At 45.4% G+C, this 21482-nt stretch overlaps 2 protein-coding genes across 2 annotated transcripts in view; one reads left to right on the top strand and one right to left on the bottom strand.

Moving 5' to 3' along the window:
* The window catches only part of acad11 (acyl-CoA dehydrogenase family, member 11), a 145986-nt gene that overhangs the window by 67703 nt on the left and 56801 nt on the right, over positions 1-21482 (bottom strand). The gene's annotated exons all lie outside the window — the stretch shown is intronic.
* Positions 1114-20697, top strand: LOC125460763 (atypical chemokine receptor 4-like). The gene is made up of 2 exons (XM_048548647.2): positions 1114-1608; positions 16234-20697. Exon 2 carries the CDS (start codon positions 16239-16241, stop codon positions 17319-17321), a length of 1083 nt encoding a protein of 360 aa, XP_048404604.1. The 5' UTR covers positions 1114-1608; positions 16234-16238; the 3' UTR covers positions 17322-20697.

Here is a 21482-nt window from a genome sequence, read left to right on the forward strand (position 1 = left end):
CCAACCCAGCTACATTTAACACATAAGAGGTTCACTCACTGAAAATTATAGAGTCAAAGAGCATAGAAACAGGCCATTCAACCCACCAGATCTGTGTGAACTATTCAAACTATATTAATTCTATTTACCTATACTTGGTCCAAAACCTACCTGCCCTGGCATTTAAGTGCTCATCCAGACGCTTCTTAAACGTTGAGAGACTCCCTGCTTCCACTACGCTCTCAGGCAGTACATTCCATATTTCTATCACTCTCTGGGTGAAAAAGCTTTTCCACAGATCCCCTCTAAACCACTTACTCCTCACCTTAAACTTACGTCTCTGGTCTGAGACGTGTTTGACAATGGGAAAAGCTTCTTACAATCTACCCTGTCCATGCTTTTTATAACTTTGTTTAATTCAGTCCGGTATTCTCTGCTCCAGATAAAACAAACCCAGCCGAGACAATTTCTCTTTATAACAGAGACTTTTCATCTCAGGCAACATCTTGGTGAATCGCCTCTGCACCATCTCCAATGCAACCACATCCTCCCGATAGTGTGGTGATCAGAACTGCATACAGTATTCCAACTGTGGCCTAACCAATGCTCTGTAAAATTGCAACAAATTGCCTGCTCCTATATTCCATACCTGACGAATGAAGGCAAACATCTCATGTGTCTTCTTCACCAACCTGCCCACCTGTGCTGACACTTTCAGGGGTCTACGGACTTGACCATTTATTCGTTCCCTTCTTTGCTCCTCAGTACTGTGAAGGGACTACTATTAATTGTGTAAACCCTTCCCCTAACAGACCTTCAAAAACATAGCACCTTACACTGACCAGGATTAAATTCTCATCTACCACTGTGCTGCCCAATTCACCAGCTGATTAGTTATACTGTAGCCTGAGACCATCCTCCTCACTATCAGCAACTTCTATTTTCATGCCATGTACAAACTTATTAACTATATCTTCTACATTGATCCCAGTCACTAAATACATTTGAGGATTCCAGCATCAATCTAGAATGTTATTTAGGAAAAATTAGCTGGAATTCTAAAAACATATTCTCATGTTTCCAGCTTTTCTTTCGGAGCCTTTTGCTTTGAAGTACGTTTTGTTTTTTTCAACACTTGTCTGAGTCAGAGCGAAGCTTTAGCAGCACAATTTCAGGTTAAAGCCGTGATTTCCTTCACGGGGTTGGAGAATAGAACAGGACAGATCGCAGGGTTCATCAGCTACCAACACAAGCAGCTCATTCCAGCGAGTCAGATCATCAACTGCAAACACCCCCAAGTGGGGGAAACGGGCGAACAACGAGGAGGATTATTTCAAGGAGCACAGCCTACCCGGGTGCAGCAGCAACAAGACATGCTGTAAGACAGCTAGTCACCAGGAGCACTGTGTCTCTCTGGCTGCTGTTGGAACACGCTGCCGTGCCGAGTCTTGTAAAGGCATTTCTCTGGGCCGTCCCAGGAAACTCCTGATAAAGGAGACAGCAGTAGCTGAAGCAGAGAGTCCCTGTGTTGAACCTCCTACCCACAGAGTCGGTCTTTGAGGGCGGTCACGGTGATCAAGGCTCCATTCCAGGAGAAGCAAGTCAGCAGCAGGGAAACCCAACTGATAAGTAAGTTGTTTTGCTTCTGAATTACTTTTACTTCAAAGGGCATCAGGGTAAGGACTTACAGTTGCGATGTTAGATTTTTTTTAATCGCTGTGTCGTTCGCTGTGCTAGTGCTTATTGCCCAACGTTAGCTGCCTTTAAGAAGATGGTGATGAGCTACCATCTTGAACCGCTGCAGTCCACACCCTGCAGGTATATCCATTCGCGGGGGGGGGGGGTTGCAATTTGGACTGAGTGACACTGAAGGGAACAGTGACATATATATATATATATAGTATACATATGAGTGACTTGGAGGGGAACCTATGGGGGGTGGTGTTCCCATGTATTTGCTGCCCCTGTCGTTCCAGATGGAAGTGGTCAGGGGTGTGGAAGGTGCTGTCTGAGGGTCTTTGGTAAATTTCTGCAGTGCATCTTGTAGATAGTACACACTGCTGCTACTGAGCGTTGGTGGTGGAGGGAGTGGGTGCTTGTGAATCAAGCGGCTGCTTTGTCCTGGATGGTGTCAAGCTTCCCGAGTGTTATTGGGGCTACACTCATCCAGGCAAGTGGGGAGTATTCCATCACACTCCTGACTTGCACCTTATAGATGATAGACAGGCTTTGCGGAGCCAGGAGGTGAGTCACTCGCTCATAGCTAAGTTAAGGGTTATTATACTGAATGTAATTTTCATTTATCGTTACACTCTGCTTTTATACATCAGCCTCACAGTTCAAACTGTGGATAATGTTAGTTAGATTTTTTTTAAAAAGTAACTCCCTGCTTGAACAAAACGCTACTCAATTTCCGAGGTGGCAGTCTATAATTGGTGAGGTGCTACGAGAATTTATACTTGTATTTCAGCTATTTGCAATCTTTATCGATAATTCAGATGAGGCAGTGAGTGCAATGAATTCAAGTTTGCTGACCATACAAAACTCAGTCGACAAATAAACAGTAAGGAGGACACAAAAAGGTGAGAAATACTAAATAGGCAGTTTAGGTGGGTCTGCAAGAATGTGGCAGATGGAATTTAACATGGAAAATTGTGAAGACATCCATGTTGGAAGGAAATTGAGAAAGCAGCATGCTTGTACTCAGGAGGACCTGGATGTCCTTGTATATGAAGTTTACAGTTAGGTACACAAGCAACGAGAAAAACAAACAGTTTTTGTCTTTTTTCCAAGAGGATCGGAGAGTGAGAGTGGAGGAGACTTACTGCAATTGTACAGGGCATTGATGAGACTGCGCATGGAGTGCTGTGTACAGTTTTGGACGTATTGCTATAAGAGAGATATACTGCCTTGGAGAGAGTTCAACAAGGGTTCAACAGATTTATGACAGGAATGAGAGGATTGTCCTTTGAAAACAGGTTGAGTAGATGCCAAGTTCCACTCTAACCCATGCCCTGCACTGACTTGGAAATATACTGCCATTCCTTTAGGGTCACTGTGTCCAAACCCTGGTATTTCCTTCCTAACAGCACTTGGGGGTTCCCTACACCCCAAGGACTACAGCAGTTCAAGAAATGGCTCGTTACAACCTTCTCGAGATAAATTCAGGATGGGCAATCCAGGGATAAACAGTGATGCCCACATCCCCTAAATAAATAAATAAAACAAAATCACTATCTGAATGTACAAAGTAGGAGCAGGAGAGATGGTTGTTTGTGGGACTTGCCGTTCTTTAATTAATTCACAGGGTGTGGGTTTCAGTAGCTCGGCCAGCATCCATTGCCCATTCCTAATTGTCCAGACAGCAGTTAAAAGTCAGCCACTTTGCTGTGGGTCTAGAGTCAGATGTTGGCCAGACCAGGGGATGATGGCAGTATCCCTCCCCAAAAGGCTTTAGTGAACCAGATGAGTTTTCTGACTATGGGTTCATGGTCATCAGAAAACACTTAATTCCAGATTTTTATTGAATTGAAATTCCACCAGCTGCTTTGGTGGGATTTGAACCCATGGCCCCAGAAGATGACCTGGGTCTCCGGATTAACAGTCATTGTCTTCCCTTGCTGGGTGCAAATTGCTGCCAACATTCCTACTTTTCAAAGTGGTCGCTACAGAAACCTTTGTGCCTCAAAAGTACTGTACTATCAAATGCTTTAGATCTTCCCTGTTCTGTCTCATGGATCAGTTTGTCAATACACCTTTAACAGCCATACTCATGATAGCATCATAGCCTCTGATCAGAGGCTATAAAAATCTCACACTCTGTCTTAACTGGAAGCCACTTGAAGCATGACCCTTGGTGAAAACATGCTACAGTTTGTAACTGAATAGCTTAATATCAGCTGAGATGCCTGAAATGCCTGTGAGCGTAATATTTGAACAAATCAGGAGCTATAATAAACCTCCATTAAATCTTTCAACACCATGTTAGCTGCATCTGGTTGTGACGTGATGGGAGCCATTTGCTGTACAAAGTATAACTACCCTACAGGAGGTAAAGCCCAGACACCGCAGTGTGGTTCAATTCTGAGGACATGAGTGCCTCTGTAAATCATTCATTGCTTCAAAATCATTCCTCAACTGAACAAACTGGTGTGGAATTGCTGCATGACCGTCCATTTTGGGGCAAGCCTTTGCACAGTCTGAGTGCAGGAGTATGGTTTAGATTAACGGCCGATGGGTTCCAACAATGAATGGAAGTTTGGCTGCACTACGTTTTTTTACATCAGTTGTGAGGTTTGGTTTCGCCAGACAGCTCGCACTGATGATTACATCAGACTGTCTGGGTGGCTTATCTTTACAGGTTTCTGGAAGTAATTCAGAATTTGATTCCAGTACAGATATTCCCAGTTGGCAGTGTTTATGTGCCTGTTTAAAATGAAAGAACTGTGGTCTCTTATTCACCCTCTGTTGTGCTCACATCCCAGTCATAATTTGGTGCAAAACATTAGTGTGAGTGCTGTACCGGCTTGAGAATGTGATGTCAAACCAAGGCCCCATTTATCTGATTGTGTGGATGTCAAAGGTCCAAAGGACAGCCAGGGAGTTACCCCCTCAGTACCCTAGCCAATATTTACCACACAGTCAACGTCACCTCAAATATGATTATTTTGGTGACGTTCTCATTGCTGTTCTTGGAAGCTTGCTGTGCAAAAATGGGCTGCCACATTTCCTACTTTGCAACAGTGACTGCACATCAAAGAAGTACCTCACTGGTTGTCAAGCTGTTTGGGGTGTTCCGTGGCTTGCTGAAAGATGTTATGTAGATGGCAAGATATAGTAGACGTTCCAGCCTCTGAGCCACAGGTCTGGGTCCATACCCCACTCCAGGACCTGATGGTCAAAGAAGGTGAATTCACAACGTGCCCAGACCGGTTGATTAGTAACAAATCCCTCTGATAGACCCACGGCACAGTAAAAAGGGAAGAGTTTCCTGATAAACCAGAGCCCTGTGGGAGTTACAGCACTTCAGTTTCCCCATGTTACAGCAGTTCCAATGGGCATGTTGTGTCTCAGAAATATTCCCCACAATTCAAGGGCCTGTAAGAAGATGAAACGTACAAGCTGGTTTTTTTTTGGTTTTCTGTGGAAATTATTTTCAGTACTTGGGTGTGGAACTTGTCTCAGCTCTCTGGGATAATTAATGCAACCCAAGAGGATGAAAATGACCAACATTTTGGGATCAAAGCATTTAAAAACAGTAGAGTAGTCACTCGGAGCAGAATTGAATTTTCTTAGTTATAGACACAATAGCCTGGTGGGAATGTCGGTTCGAAAGATAAAATGACTCTCAAAGCCATAGTTTAAACAAGAGGATTACCGGAGAGCTGGAAGAATTGCAAACTCCTGAGGCTGTGGCTACGAGCTACAGAGAAACACAGAGTATCAAGCTTGCCTTGCAGAAGTTAGTGACAGAAATTCTCTTAAAACAGTGAGCACTTTGTCCCTTCAGGGCTTATCTGAATTTCTAAGAATCGTCACACCCAGTTCAAGCAGACGATCCAAGTTCTTAGAAGTGAGAATGTCCAGCAAGGAACAGAAAAGATGTTTGCGTTGTATACACAAATGTACCAGTGGGTGAGGTACAAGGGTAGCAGTTAGGATTGCTTCCACTTAGGTCTTTGTGCTGTGAGAGAAACATTGAATATTGAGCAGCAAAATGGGATCCAATTGCACCTTCTTTTGAATGGACAGAAAGGTATCGGTTTTATGCAGCTACAGCAGAAGTATGGCTGCTACAAGTTTGGTCGCCCGACTATTTTGACTTTCTGGATAGCTTTCTGAGCCAGGTCTCTGTCACTCTGCACAGACACTGAGAAACCAAATGCCTGTTTCATTGACCATCTTGCCCCAGCCTCCAACCCCTCTTTTTACATTTTTGTCCATGTAATGTAGGTGCTGATTGCTAAGCTAGCATTTATTGTCCATCCCCGGTCGCCCAGAGGGCAAATAAGGGCCAACCACATTGTTGTGTGTCTGGAATCACACATTGGCCAGGCCAACAGGTTGGTTTTAAATAAAAATTAGCAGGAGGTACATGATCACTTTCATGTTAGCTTTTTATTGAATTGAAAGTCCTCCATTGATCATGGTGGGATTCGAACCCATGTCCCCAGGACGTCGGCCTCGGGCTCTGGCTGCGAGGCTAACCATGTTACCACAATACCACTGACTCCCTCTCCTTGGGATAAGAAGCAGAAATAAAAGAAAGCCTTTTACCACCCGCTAGCAATCCCGTCACCAGCCTCCCACCCCAGACATGATAAGATCACAGCTGTGCTGATTGTTGCTGCACTATCCTGCATGACCCTCATAACCCTCGACTTCTTTGAGAATCAAATTCTGTCTAATGCAGCCTTGTATATATTCAATGTCCCAGTCTCCACCGCTCCCTGAGATAAAGAATTCAGAAGGTTAATAATCCTGAGACGAAATTCCTACTCATCTCCGTCCTAAATGGGAGACCCTTTAGTTTGAAACCACAAACCCTGGTTCCAGATTCCCCCGTGAGGGGAAATATCCTCTCAGCAAGCAACCTCGTGCCTCCAGACAATCACCTCTCATTCTTCACCTTTTCAACTCCAGTGGAGTGGAGTTTAACTTACTCAACCTTTCCTCATAAGGGGAACCTGTGGAGCCCAGGAATCAGTGGACAGAACTTCTCTGAACTGTCTCCAAAGCAGGATACAATCCTGGAATAAATTCGGTTGTAGTAGCAACAGTAATTAGGCAGAAGCTGAATGGAGTCGAGAAAAACTGTCAGGAGGGAGAAGGGAGCAGGGAAACATAGGTTTAGCTGACAATCTAGCCAAGCAGAATAGAAGGTGCAACAGATTATTCCTTGTGAAATCAACAACATGGACATCAAACACAATTATGGTTTCACTAAATGTGAGGAATGTCTTTCAAAATTCCCTCTAAGAACTAAGAAGGTTTAGCATTCACTCCAACACACATCAAGAAATAATATTGGGTGTGATGGGAGGCAGATACAAATTCCTATGTCAGGATGTTTAGTGAGTTGTAAAACTTTACAAAAGAGCTGCCAAAAATCAGCAGCTCAACAAGAAACAGATGATGTTAGTTCGTCAAAAGATTTTAACTCAAAACTGGTGGGGTCTTGTAGCGCAGTGGTAATGTCCCTGCTGCTGAACCAGGAGTCAATGCCACCTGCTCCAGAGGTGTGTGATAATGTCTCTCTGAACGGGTTGATTCGGAAATACCCTGAACTACATTGGTTGAATGAATCAGTGGCTCATCTCAATCTGAAACATACTTGCACCCTCACAATTCATGCAAGAATTCTCAGTTATGACGTGTTTGCTCTGAGTCACAACATTCTCGGTTCAAGTCTCACCTCAGGGCTTGAGCACAGAAGTCCAGGCTGATCCAGTGCTGAGGGAATGCTGCACTGGCAGAGGAATCAGCATTTGGATGAGGCATTAATGAGGGTCACTCAGGTGGATGCCAACAAAAATCCTTGGCCACTAGTGTGAAGAACAGAAGGGATGTCCTAGCCAATATTTATGCTTGACTAACCATCACATAAAACATATTATCTTGGTACAGGCAAGAGATAGCAGGAACTGCAGATGTTGGAGAATCTGAGATAACAAGGTGTAGAGCTGGATGAACACAGCAGGCCGAGCAGCATCAGAGGAGCAGAAAGGCTGATGTTTCGGGCCTAGATCCTTCTTAACCGCTTTGCCCAAAACTGCAAGAAATTACAGAGAATTGTGAACACAGCCCAGTCCATCACAAAAACCAGCTTTCCTTCCATTGTCTCCATCTACATTTCCCACTGCCTTGGGAAAGCAGCCAACATAATCACATACCCCTCCCACCCCGGTTATACTCTCTTCCATCAGGCAGAAGGTACAAAAATTTAACAGCATGTACCAACAGATTTAAGAACAGCTTCTTACCCGCTGATGTCAGACTTATGAATGGATCTCTCATACATTAGACTTGCTCTTTCTCTACATCTTCTCTGTAGCTGTTGCACTATAGATTCTGCATTCTGTTCTATTATCCTGATGTGCCTATGTAAGGCATGATTTGTCTGGATAGCACCCAAAACACTACTTTGCACTGTATCTTGGTACATGTGACAATAATAAATTAAAGTAAATCAAATTACTACCACAATCACAGCAAGCAATGAGAAAGGCAAACAGTATGTTTTTATTCATCACAAGGATGTTGGACTACAAAAGTAAACATGCAAATATAGAATAATTTATCTGCTTGTTTGTGACTGGTATAGCTCCGATGGGCCAAAGGGCCTTTTCCTGTGCAGCAGACTTCTATGACCTCTGCCAGACTCTAAACATTAACTCTGTTCCTCCCTCCACAGATGCTGCTGGACCTGCTGAGTTTCTCCAGCATTCTCTGAGTTTGTGTCAGATTTCCAGCACCTGCAATATTTTGCCTTTATTAGAAGAGTTAGGTGCTTAATTTTGATTAGCACAAACATGATGGGCCGAAGGGCCTGTTCCTGACACTGTGTCTTGCTACTATTGTATGGAACCTCGCTTGGAGTTTTCCATATCTAAGGAAGGATACACTAGGTGAGGAATTGTTTTATAACAGAGGATTGAGGGAACTGGTTCTGCAATTTTTAGAGTTTTGAAGAATAAGGGATGATTCAGTAAAGTCTTTGATAAGGTTCCACATGGTAGGCTAGTGGAGAAAATGCGGAGGCATGGGATTGAGGGAGATTTAGCAGTTTAGATTAGAAACTGGCTTTCTGTAAGAAGGCAACGAGTGGTGGTTGATGGAAAATATTCAGCCTAGAGTCCGGTTACTAGTGGTGTGCCTCAAGGATCTGTTTTGGGTCCACTGCTGTTTGTCATTTTTATAAATGACTTGGATGCAGGCATAGGTGGATGGGTTAGTAAGTTTGCAGATGACACTAAAGTCGGTGGAGGGGTGGACAGTGTGGAAGAATGTTGCAGGTTGCAGGGAGACTTGGATAAACTGCAGAATTGGGCTGAAACATGGCAAATGGAATTCAATGCAGATAAATGTGAGGTGATTCACTTTGGGAAGAATAATAGGAAGGCAGAATACTGGGTCAATGGAAAGATTCTGGGTAGTGTGGATGTGCAGAGGGATCTTGGTGTCCATGTACGTAGATCCCTTAAAGTTGCCACCCAGGTTGATAGTGCTGTTAAGAAGGCTTACCGTGTGTTAGGTTTTATTGGTAGAGGGATTGAGTTCCGGAGCCATGATGTCATGCTGCAACTGTACAAAACGCTAGTGCGGCCTCATTTGGAATATTGTGTGCTGTTCTGGTTGCCCCATAACAGGAAGGATGTGGAAGCATTGGAAAAGGTGCAGAGGAGATGTTGCCTGGTCTGGTGCGAAGGTCCTATGAAGAAAAGCTGAGGGACTTGGGTCTGTTCTCATTGGAGAGAAGAAGGCTAAGAGGGGATTTAATAGTGACATACAAGATAATCAGAGGATTAGATAGGGTGCACAGTGAGAGTCTTTTTCCGAGGATGATGACATCAGCTTGTACAAGGGGGCGTAGCTACAAATTGAGGGGTGATAGATTTAAGACAGATGCCAGAGGCAGGTTCTTTACTCAGAGAGTGGTAAGGGAGTGGAATGCCCTGCCTGCCAATGTAGTTAACCCAGCCACATTAGGGGCATTTAAACAGTCCTTGGATAAGTATATGGATGATGATGGGATAGTGTACGGGGATGGGCTTAGATTTGTTCACAGGTCGATGCAACATCGAGGGCCAAAGGGCCTGTTCTGCGCTAGATTGTTCTATGTTCCATATTCTATCTCTCTGAAGCTTATAAAATTCTAACAGGGTGAATGGAGATAGGATCCTTCCCTTTGCTGGTGACTCTAGGACCAGGGCACATCACCTCAGAACTAGGAGCAGGCCATCTAGGGCTAATCTAAAGAGGAATGTCTTCACTGAGAGAGTGGTGAAGCTTTGGAATTCTCACCCTATGAGAGTTGTGGAAATTCAATCACCAAGCATGTTTTAGGACAGAAATTGATACGTTTCTGAAGAATAATGGCCTTAAGGGACAGGGAGATGGTGCGCAGAAGGGCCATTGAGGACCACAATCTAGAATGACAGAACAGACCCAATGGTTTGAAACGCCTACTGGTCTTATCAAATTGCTATTAGTGGAGGACGTGTTGTGACAAAATTGGCTGTGGTCTTTCCTGCATTTTGACAACAACGTCAAAAGTACGTCATTGGATGTGAAATGCCTTGAGCTGTCAGGTGCATGAGAGGTGCTACAGAAATGCAAGTCCATCCAGCGTTCTACAGAGTTCTAGTTCCACAGATTGACTGATTGACAGATTGCCCAAGGGGCAGTTTACAGTCAACCACATCACTGTGGGTCTGGAGTCACGTGTGGGCCAGACCAGGTAAGGAAGACAGATTTCCTTCCCTAATGAACCAGATGGGTTTTGCCCGACAATTGGCAGTGAATTCACAGTCATCGTTAGATACATAATTCCAAATCCTTTTTTTATTAATTTCAGATTCCACCATCTACCATGGCGGGGTTTGAATCTGGGTTCCCTGAATATTACCTGGGTCTCTGGATTAATAGTCTAACAATAATACCACTAGGCCATTGCCTCCAGTAGAGGCTGGATCCCAAACCTTCTTATGGTTAGTGCTGCTGCCTCACAGTGCCAGTGACCCAGGTTCAATTCCACCCTCCAGCAACTATTTGCACATTATCCCTGTGTCTCCAGGTGTTCCGGTTTCCTCCCGCAGCCCAGAGATGTGCAGGTTAGGGTGGATTGGTCGTGCTAAATTGGCCTGTAGTGTGCGGGCTGGGTGGGTTAGCCTTGGTAAATGCAGCGTTAGGGGGGCTGGCTAGGACACTCTTTGGAGAGGCAACACAGACCCGATGAGCCAAATGGCCTTTGTAGGGATTCCATTCCATGATTTCGATATCAAGTGAGAATATGCCTCAGTACCTGGGGCAGGCACACCAACACTGCTGGAGGCACTGCTCACATTGCACAGGCAGAAGCAAGGGTCAGACCGCCATATTAATGCTCCCTGTCCTGGCTTCACAGCCGCTTTTAAAATCAGGCCCATCTCACTGACCGAAAAACAAGTCTTAAAAAAAACATCCTGCACCTGATGCTTCCAAAATCAGCCCTGGAAGTAATGATTGTGCTGCGTTTTAGAAAACATACGAATAAGGAATGAGAGCAGGCCACTCAGCCCTTCAAACCTGCTCCGCCATTCTGTAAGATCATGGCAGATCTGATTTTGAGCTCAACTCTACATTCCTGCATATGCCCCTGCGCGCCCCCCCCCCCCCCCATTACCTATCTCCCTCTGCCTTTAAAAAGATTTAAGGATTCTGCATCCACTGACTTCTTGAAGAAGGGAGTTCGACAGACTCACAACCACCTGAGGGCCGAGGCGGTAGGGGGAAGTTTCCTCATCTCTGTCTTAAATGGGCACACCCTTATTTTAAACTGCTGGAAACTGAGAAAAGAGATCTGAAGAAATTATTTACTTGCCTAGTAATGCTTCACTGATGCTGCTACGTCAAAACCACTATGCAGCTCACAATCTCAAAAGCAGATAAGCAGCAAAACATCTTTGAAGATGAAGAAGCACCATGGTGAACAGTGAAGCGAAAGGGCCCCAATCAGAGAAGCAGCAATTACACTGGTCATCAGATTTACTGAAGGTTTAATTTTCATGGTGATTATTTCTCCGATCTGCGAGCGACAGATCTCCGCATCACCTTTAGCAGCGACTTTATTCACTTATCTAAGAACTGACTGCACAAGTACAGGGTCAAATTAAACTTCATCAGCGAACCATAAATGTAGCTTTCTCTTCCTGTGTCTATCTAGCAATCTGAAATACCGTTTGCACTGCAGCTTGCTACTGCAAAATGGAAATACTCAGCACTGCCCACACGCCATCACTGACATTGAGAATAGCTTCCCATTACCTTCTGCAATTTTGACATTTTCGCTCCAAGGGACAGATTTGTAGATAAGCCATTGCACAAAGTGTTGAGTTGCAACATGAATGAACTACATAGTTTTCTTACTCCTCCCCATAAACGACGAACATTTCCCTGCAGCTCGCCTACTGCTTTGTGCTCAGGTTCTCATGCACACTGATTCTCAAGCATAACTGGGTCTCTCAGTCTTGTCAAGAAAATGCATCAGGCACAGTTTCTCCTGAACGGAATTCACAATAAATACTTTGCCCCTTGCTGTGCAGAAAGTGCTGTCTGATGTAACCTTCAACAGGTCATTATTCAGTCACGCCTCAGCCTGGGAAACATCCTAGCCTGGGGCTTTCAGGAAAAGTGAACACCCGCACCTTAGCCCGCTGACGATGATCCCAATTGTACCATCCCATACCAGACACCGTCTTGCCCCAGTGCGTGAGTCTTAATATGTGATGAAGGTTGAGGTACCTGTTAATATCATCAGGTTGTCCAGAAATCTATAATGAGTGGATAGCTTAACCATTCAGCTACTACTGTCCTTTCAAAAAGGAATAAACTGGAACGGAAAGTATTCTTCATTATCAAACCCAGGCAAGAGGAGGCCAAGAACTTCCTGTACAGGTATCTGGGAACTGAAGTACAGCACGCTGATACTAGTGATCTTATCCTCCCTTGTTCACAGGTCAACTCCCCAAAATGTTGAAGGTTGCATGTTTACAGATGAAGCAGAATGTCCGCATCCAGACACCTTGGGACTGGGAACTCCCAGACTGTACACAGGCCTTAAATAAAAATTGGCCTATTCCAGTTCCTATTTTCTCAGCCCACATTTGTTGTGTTAGGTCCTGCAGCAGATGTACCACACACCTTTTAAGGGACATGATCGTGACATTATCATGTGGTCCATCGGAATAAAGCACTCAGTCTCCATCTTACTGAGCTCTGTCCTTCCGCAGCATGACACTGAGGGAGGCATGCTACAGAGTACCCAAGTTGCTTATCTTGAGCCCAGACTCAATTGCCTATGATTGCAGTGTACATATGTAAGGACAAGGAGCTGTTTAAAAAATAAATCAATGAATTGTTCAGTACTGTATGACCCACATCTCATCTTTGTGTTATGACAGCTAACTGCATGATAGTTGCAGATCATCTGTATATATCACCACCTCAAGTCAATATCAAACTGCAATTCATGATTAAACAGATATTATCCAGCAAGACAATCAGGTAACCTTTGCAAGTTAAATGATTATTATGTCCAACTGAATGGAAGTAAATTTCTCCAATTAAATGTTTAATTGTCATTTAGTTGTTGAGAGCTTGCATATTGCTGAAAAGAAGATACATTTCGGTAAAGCTGTTAGCTTTGCCCAAATCAGGACATTTTGCAAGAAACGCCAAAGGGTAAATAACCTTTTATGTGCGGGCAAAGCAAAACAAACAACTATGAATGCTGAAGATCTGAGACAAAAACAGAGACTGCTGGAGAAACTCAGCAGGTCTGGCAGCGTCTACAGAGGCAAAGCAGAGTTAAAATTTTGGGTCCAGTGATCCTTCTTCAGAACTGATCGCAGTTAGACACAGATGGTAGATCTACTGACGGTGTGAAGGGGAGAAGAGTAAGTGGATTTGTGGAGACGGAGCTCAGAGAGGGGGGGAGAAAAAGAAGTTAGACAGACAAAAGGATGAATGAGGGTAAGTCAGAGGAGGAGAAGAGCTCAAAACGGGGACAATGAGTAGATGAAAACGGACTAACTGTGCTGAAAGCAGCCCATGTCATGACAGGGCCTGAGACGTGGGAGTGAGGAAACGGTGTGTAATGATGTGTTCAGGATCTAAAGTTATTGAAACGGAGATTGAGTCCTGAAGGCAGCAGCGTTCCCAGGTGGGAAATGAGATTCTGATCTTGAACTTGTGCTAAGCCTCACCAGAGAAATATAGCAAGTCCGAGACACACACATGTTGACCAAGGAACGTGGTCGGGTGTTGAAGTAGCAGGCAACTGCAAGCTTGGGGGTCATTTATTGAGAGTTCAGGTATTAAACCTGTTAACAGGGGAGAGTAAGACAAACAGGAGGCTAGAAGAACGCTGCAGGCCAGGCTTCATCTGGAGGAAAGGAGCAGTCAACATTTCAGGTATTACCCTCCTTGAGGACTTCAGTCCTCAAGAACGGTTGTACCCGAAACATTGACCGCTCCTTCCCTCCAGATGCTGCCTGACTTGCTCCGTTTTTCCAGCCTCCTGTTTGTCCACCTTGGATTCCAGCATCTGCAACAAGGGAGTATAAGCTTGCTTGTTTCAACAGTATGAGAGAAGAGTTGGCAGGTGGACTCCCATTGGCAGACAGGTTGCCACAGAGAATGCACCAGTTAGATGATGACTGACAGCTAATCCCTGTGACAACGGGGACCCGGGCAGCTGAGAGACTTTTTTTTTCATATTTTTTACAAAGTTGTAGAGAGGTTTTCCAACCGCAGGGACAGAGAAGTGAGAGCATCCATCTGGTCTCCTTAATCATGCAGGAAGTTTGCCCTCCAGGGACAATTTGGGAAAAGTCACTGACTAATCATCTGCACTGTGTAGGCTTCAGGCACCTGTTTCATATCAAAGGAGGGAAGATCCAACTCGTAAGATTAGGCATCAAGGAGATTCGGGTGTTTTGCTTGGAACTCCCTGATGAAGTCTTATTTATGAAGTTTAACTAAATATTCCCCTCAAGGCTTTTATACTCCCGGCCACCAAATTTGCCTGTGCAGCAAGTCCTTGGAAAACTAAAACAAACTTGATTCATTTTTAAAGCATACTGAGGTGTGTTAAAATGTAAGTATTTCCTTTACTTCCACCACCGTGCCCCCCCCCATCAGTATCAGCTGCAAGTTGCAGTAATTACTGTAAATGATCATTTTCACTCGCACACAACCTCAAAAATACAAAATACGCAAAGGCAGCCACGCTCCAGTAAACCATCTCACCAAGTTCCGAAGCAGACGGGAGGAAAAGAGGAAGTTAGCTGGGTTTTTTTTTCCACCACCTTGTGTTGCCTTGCAAGAACCCAGGGCATTAATAGTAACAGTGAGGCTCAGCTGAAGCTCACAGTTTGATGAACTGAGTGCTGAATCGGTCTAACAGTCATCAGTCTGGAGTTTCACTCGAAATGACTTCCCTACAGTTGGCAGCAAGCTGAGGGTTAACTGTAAACCTGTAAGGAGTTCCGTCCTGGGCAGCGTAGCTACAAATATATGCACAAGCCCTCTACCCCCACATGGGTGAGCCAGCTTGCACCTTCGGATCATTTTGAACTGAAAACAGAGGGCATCCAACACTCCCAGATTCAGACACAAGGTGAGTGTGGGCACCTCTGATAGGAATGCCCTCTGTTGGCATGGTTTCCATGTGGTAGCAGATGGCAAAAAATTGTTTGACTGTCTAGCCCACAAATCTGTCACCCACCCCTGCCAACTGCAGGCCAGGTTCAAGGTGAGCAGGCGTCAGAATTTAGCAAGCTGCCCACTGTAGTTAAAGAAATAATTCTGGCTCAAGCGAGCCAGTTACCCTCCTGAATGACCCACCCCATGCCAGGGTGGCACAGGGGTTAGCATTGCTGCCTCACAGCCCCAGGGACCTGGGTTCAATTCCACCCTCGGGCAACTGTCTGCACGGGTTTCCTCCGGGTGCTCCCATTCCCTCCAATAGTCCAAAGATGTGCAGGTTTAGGTGGATTGGCCGTGGGAAATGCTGAGTTATGGGGAATGGGTCGGGGTGGGATGCTCTGCAGAAGGGCGGTGTGGACTCGTTGGGCCGAATGGCCCGTTTCCACATTGTAGGGATTCTATTTTCTCATCAACCTCTTCAGAGTCGTCATTACACAGACTCTGGGAGTAGGTGGGAGATGTGAACCCGGGCCTCCTGGCTCAGAGGAAGAGATAGTATCATGGCGCCACAAGACCCACTCCCATGTACCAATAGAAGCAGACAGGCATGCTTAAACAGCAGAGGTTAAAGGTTGGTTGGACAGTGCTCGATTATTATTTGTGGAATCTTGCTGTGCTCTGGAGAATCGACAGCATCTGCTTCAGAGCGACGACATTGATTAACGGGTTAAGAGGTGCTGAGGGCTGCCCCAAACGGGTGAGGCACCAAAAGGCTGGTCAAATCCCCTACCTATTTTGCAAACGTAATTTTTCAGATAACGTTATCGCTGTTGTTTTATCTTCAAGGTGCCATGGAGGACGAAGACATTTATGACTATTACCAGAATGGTTTTTACAACTGGACTTACAGCGACTACAGAAATTACAGCATCAACTATGACGACTATTATTACATATGCGAGAAGGATAATGTTAGACAGTTCGCCAAGTACTTCCTGTCAGTGTTCTACACCGTCACTCTGATCATTGGGCTCGCTGGAAATTCACTGGTGGTGGTCATTTACATCTATTACAAAAAGCTCAGGTCGAAAACAGACTTGTACATCCTGAATCTGGCCATTGCTGACTTGCTGCTTCTCATCACCCTCCCCTTCTGGACAGTCTACGTAATCCACGGCTGGATATTAGGGGTGGCCATGTGTAAGATCTGCTCCGCTCTCTTCGTCATGAACTTCAGTGCTGGCATGCTGTTCCTTGCCTGCATCAGCGTTGACCGGTACTTGGCTAGCTCCAAGGTGGCGAGCCCTCAGACCGTCGGCAGCAAAGGGAAGGCGGTCTGCGTTTGCGTCTGGGCAGCAGCCATCTTGCTGAGCGTCCCAGATTTCGTTTTCACCTCGGTGCACGGGGCAGGGAGCAGGACGCTGTGCATCTCCATCTTCCCCTCGCACATGGCCCGTTCGGCCAAGGCCACCATCCAGATCTTCGAGATCCTCCTGGGCTTCGCCGTCCCGTCGCTGGTCATGCTGTACTGCTACTCGATGGTGGCCAAGGCCGTGTGCAGGGCACCGAGTGGGAAGAAGCGCGGAGCACTGCGGGTCCTCCTCGCTGTCGTGGGGGTCTTCCTCCTGACCCAGCTGCCCTACAACGCCGTCAGGCTCTGCCGCCTCCTCAATCTGTTGCACATGATCATCAGCGAATGCCACAGCAGCAAGAAGATGGACATCGCCATCCAGGTGACGGAGACCATCGCTCTCTTCCACAGCTGCCTCAACCCCATCGTGTATGCCTTCATGGGGGCATCATTTAAGGGGTACATCCTGAGGGCTGTCAAAGAGTACAGTTACCACCGTAGGCACCGCGACAGGTCCATTTCCCTCGAGTGCTCCTTCAACTCCCTGTCTCAGTCTGAAAACACCAGCAGCTTCACCATCTAGTAAGGTGTCTGCGCCAAAATACACACAACCAGAACTGGTACTACAGTTCCACGGTAATCTCAGGTGACCCAATGGAAACCCACAACTCCACCCTCCCAATACTCTTCATTTGCTTATTTTCACCACAGCCTTATGAAGGCCATTGGCAACATCTTACAAGCACAGGAAGGGGATTTAATCATTCAACGAAATCATGGCTGATCTATGGGCTAACTCCATTTATCTACCTTTGGCCGATATCCCTGAATGTCTTTGCTTGGCAAAATTCATCTGTTTCGGATTTCAATTTAACAACTGATCCAGCAATTTCCTTCTTGCCTTGTTTTCACAGAATCCCCACAGTGTGGAAGCAGGCCATTCAGCCCATCACCGATTCCTCTGAAGAACATCCCACCCAGACCCACACACCTCCCCCCACTCTGTAACCCTGCATTTCCCATGGCTAATCCACCTAGCCTGGACGCTACGGGCAATTTAGCGTGGCCAATCCACCCTAACCTGCACATCTTTGGACTGTGGGAGAAAACTGGAGCACCTGGAGGAAATCCACGCAGACACGGGGAGAATGTGCAAACTCCACACGGACAGTCGCCTGGGGGGACGGGGAGGGGGGGAGAATGGACCTGGATTCCTGGCGCTGTGAGGCAGCAGTGCTAACCACTAAGCCACTGTGCCGCCCCCAAAACATCTTCCTCAGCTTTCCCTCCGTGCAAACCCCCACGTTGTTTCCCACGTATACCCCACCGGCCCCACCCCACACATCAGATTTTATTTCCTCTTCTGTTTTTAGCCTCTATTTCTCCTTTAGCTGTTGTCAGGCCAGGGTCGTCTCCCGTTGCCTTAATCATTCTCTCGCGCCCATTTATAATACAAGCGTTGATCAAATTGAACCAATTTAGAGGAGCATTGTAACAAAACTCAGACAAAGGAACTTACAAATTTAAATCAAAACGTTGTTTTGGGGGTGTGGGGAATAATGCAGCCCAGACCCCATGGTTTTGGCATTCCCGACAGGCCTGAGGCATATTGCTGGGATACTTCATGGTCGCTCCACACCAGCTCCAAGGGACTGACATAACCGCAAAAGTCTTTCTCTTTCCATCTGTACCTGGCAATCCTTCCGACTCCAGAACTTCTCCTCATGATCCGTGCACCTTCCTGTGCATCCACCATCCTCAGTCACACCCCCATTTCAAGAGGTGTCATTTGTTTTCGCCCTCCAACCTCTGAGTCCAACTTTCATGTCCAATGCTCCGCCTACTCCTTGCTTTTACAACTGTGCGCTGAATCTACTTAAAGCTCAAGTAGCCAATCTAATAGGGAATTCAGTCATTTTCAATCGTAGCTTTGGTTCTTATCAGTAGGCCATGCCTTTTCAACCCTTGCAGTAGCTGGAAAATTGAGTGAGTACGTGGAGGTACTGTCATTTCCATGATAGCGCATATTGGCCCAACCAGACGACAATCGGGGTTGAACCATCTCTGCAAGAAAGGTGCACGTCCGCTGAAAATTGGACCACGGTTTCACTCCCAGTTGAGCCCCTATTTCTACTTTTCCTTCTTCCCATTCTCGGTTCCCTTTCCTGCCCTCTCCTGAGAGTAATCGTTCCCAATGCTCTTTATTTGACCTCTTCAGTGTTCCTGCTATTTTGCTCTCCATCTATTGATACATGAATTCATTCATTTAATGCCACATTTCATAAAGAAATCACATTCTGTTCAAGTCTGGAAGAGATAACGAGTTTTATAGTACTTTTCGTCCTCGTATTTTTGAGCAGAAACAATATGACCCTGGCAAGTACACAGGTGACTCATAAGAACATAAGAATTAGGAGTAGGAATAGGCCATCTGGCCTATTAAGCCAGCGCCACCATTTAATAAGATCATGGCTGATCTTTTCGTGGACTCAGCTCCACTCACCTGCCCTCTCACCGTAACTGTTAATTCCTTCACTGTTCAAAAATGTATCTTTGCCTTCAACACATTCAATGAGGTAGCCTCAACTGCTTCACTGGGCAGTGAATTCCACAGATTCACAACCCTTTGGGTGAAGAAGTTCCTCCTCAACTCAGTCCTAAATCTGCTCCCTCCTTACTTTGAGGCTGTACCCCCCTAGTTCAAACACCCTGCTTCCATCTTATCTATTCCCTTCATAATTTTGTACGTTTCTGTAAGATACCCCCTCATTCTTCTAAATTCCAATGAGTATAGTCCGAGTCTACTCGATCTCTCCTCTTAAGCTGACCCTCTCAATTGTGGAATCAACTAAACAAATTCAATAAACATAGATCTTCTGGTGGTGTCAACATGCTATAAATGAACAAGATGAACTTTGCAAACATCTGGAAAATCTGTGTCTAAACAAAGGAATGTGAGTCCAAACGCAGAATATTATTTGTAATAACTTTTCAAGGAACACACTGTCCACTTAAAAACAAGACAGAGTTGGACAACTTCCTTTGACTCTCAACAGCATTACCATCGCTGAATTTACCAACTGTTAACATCCTGGAGGTTATCTCTGATCAGAAACTGAACTGCACCAGCTGCTGAAAAACTGTGGCAACAAGAGCAGGTCAGAGGCTAGGAATAACTCACTGCTTGTCTCCTCAAAGCCTGTCCATCATCTACCAGGCACAAGTCAGAAATGCAATGGAAAACCCTCGACCCGCATGGATGAGTGCACCCCCATTAAAGATGTTCACCACCATCCAAGATGAAATAGCACCTCGTTCACAACTGTGAACATCCACTCCCCTGCACCACTGACGCTCGGGAGTGGCAGTGTGCACCTCTGTTAAGATTTGCTGCAGAAATTCACCAAGGCTCCTCAGACAGCACCTTCCAAACCCATGACTACTGCCATCTAGAAGGACAAGGGCAGCAGATACACAGGAATGCCCACCACCTGCAAGTTCCCCTCCAAGCCACTCCCCATCCTGACTTGGAAATATATCGCTGTTCTTTCACTGTTGCTGGGTCAAAATCCTGGAATTCCCTCCTTAAGAGCGGTATGGGTGTCCCTACATTCCAAAATCTACAGCGATCACAAGGGGAGCTCACCATCAACTTCTCAAAGACAAGTACATCAGTTCAATAAACATGGACTTTGCCAGTGACATCTACATCCCGTAAATAAACAAGATTAACTTTACAAACACTAACCAAGACTACGTATAGATGCTTTGTATACAATTTTTACAAATACAATTTGTTTCTATAATGGCTCTCGGATATTTATTCTTTATGTTTGGAATTCCTGTTTGTAATCCGGTTTATGTCTCTGGTCTAATTAGAAATTCACTCTGGCAAAAATCAGTTTTAATGTGAATGAAATTCCTTTGTATTCAGTAGAAGGATCAAACCATGGTTCTGTCATGCAAAATTGTAAAATTAAAGATATTTATGCATGCGTCAGTTTCACACCACATGATTTGAAGAGCAGGATTTTTCAGGTGAAATGTAACATGAGTTGGATTTCAATTACCATCCACAAGATGCACTGTAGAAATTCTCCAAATCTCCTTAGATAGCACCTTCCAGACCCATGACCCGTTCCATTTAGAAGGACAAGGTCAGTAGGTACATGGGAACACCATCTAATGAGATCCCTCTCCAAGCTACTTATCATCCTGAATTGAAAATATATTACTGTCGCTGGGTCAAGATCTCAGAACTCCCTAATGGTGTTGTGGAAGCACTTACACTGCAAGGACTGCGGCAGTTCAAGACAGTGACTCACCACCACCTTCTCAAGGCCAGCTCCAAATGGGAAATAAGTGCTCACCCTGCAAGGCACACCCACATCCTGTGTATGAGTGGAAGCGACAGCGAAGACCTGTACTGGTCGCCAAGGCAACTTGTCACAGGAATTCAAGCATTGGATTATTTTCCTGATCAAAACAACTCCCCCCACCACTGATGCTCAGGAGTGGCAGTGTGCACCTCTGTAAGATTTGGTGCAGAAATTCACCAAGGCTCCTCAGACAGCACAATTTAACTGGGCTAAGTCTTCAGGTGGGAGGGGATGGTGAAGTGAAGTCTAAAATTGAGAAGATTTGATGTTAATTTCATCACGTTCCTCCTCGTAGTTAATGCCACACAATCCAATCCTTACACCATCAATACTGGCAGGTTTTGGAGGGGTTTACGACCACAGTT

The sequence above is a fragment of the Stegostoma tigrinum genome, chromosome 2, assembly GCF_030684315.1.
Source record: "Stegostoma tigrinum isolate sSteTig4 chromosome 2, sSteTig4.hap1, whole genome shotgun sequence".
Classification (NCBI taxonomy): domain Eukaryota; kingdom Metazoa; phylum Chordata; class Chondrichthyes; order Orectolobiformes; family Stegostomatidae; genus Stegostoma; species Stegostoma tigrinum.

Excerpts from the sequence above, each read along its gene's own strand:
- LOC125460763 (XM_048548647.2), top strand. The coding sequence starts at position 16,239 with ATGGAGGACGAAGACATTTATGACTATTACCAGAATGGTTTTTACAAC.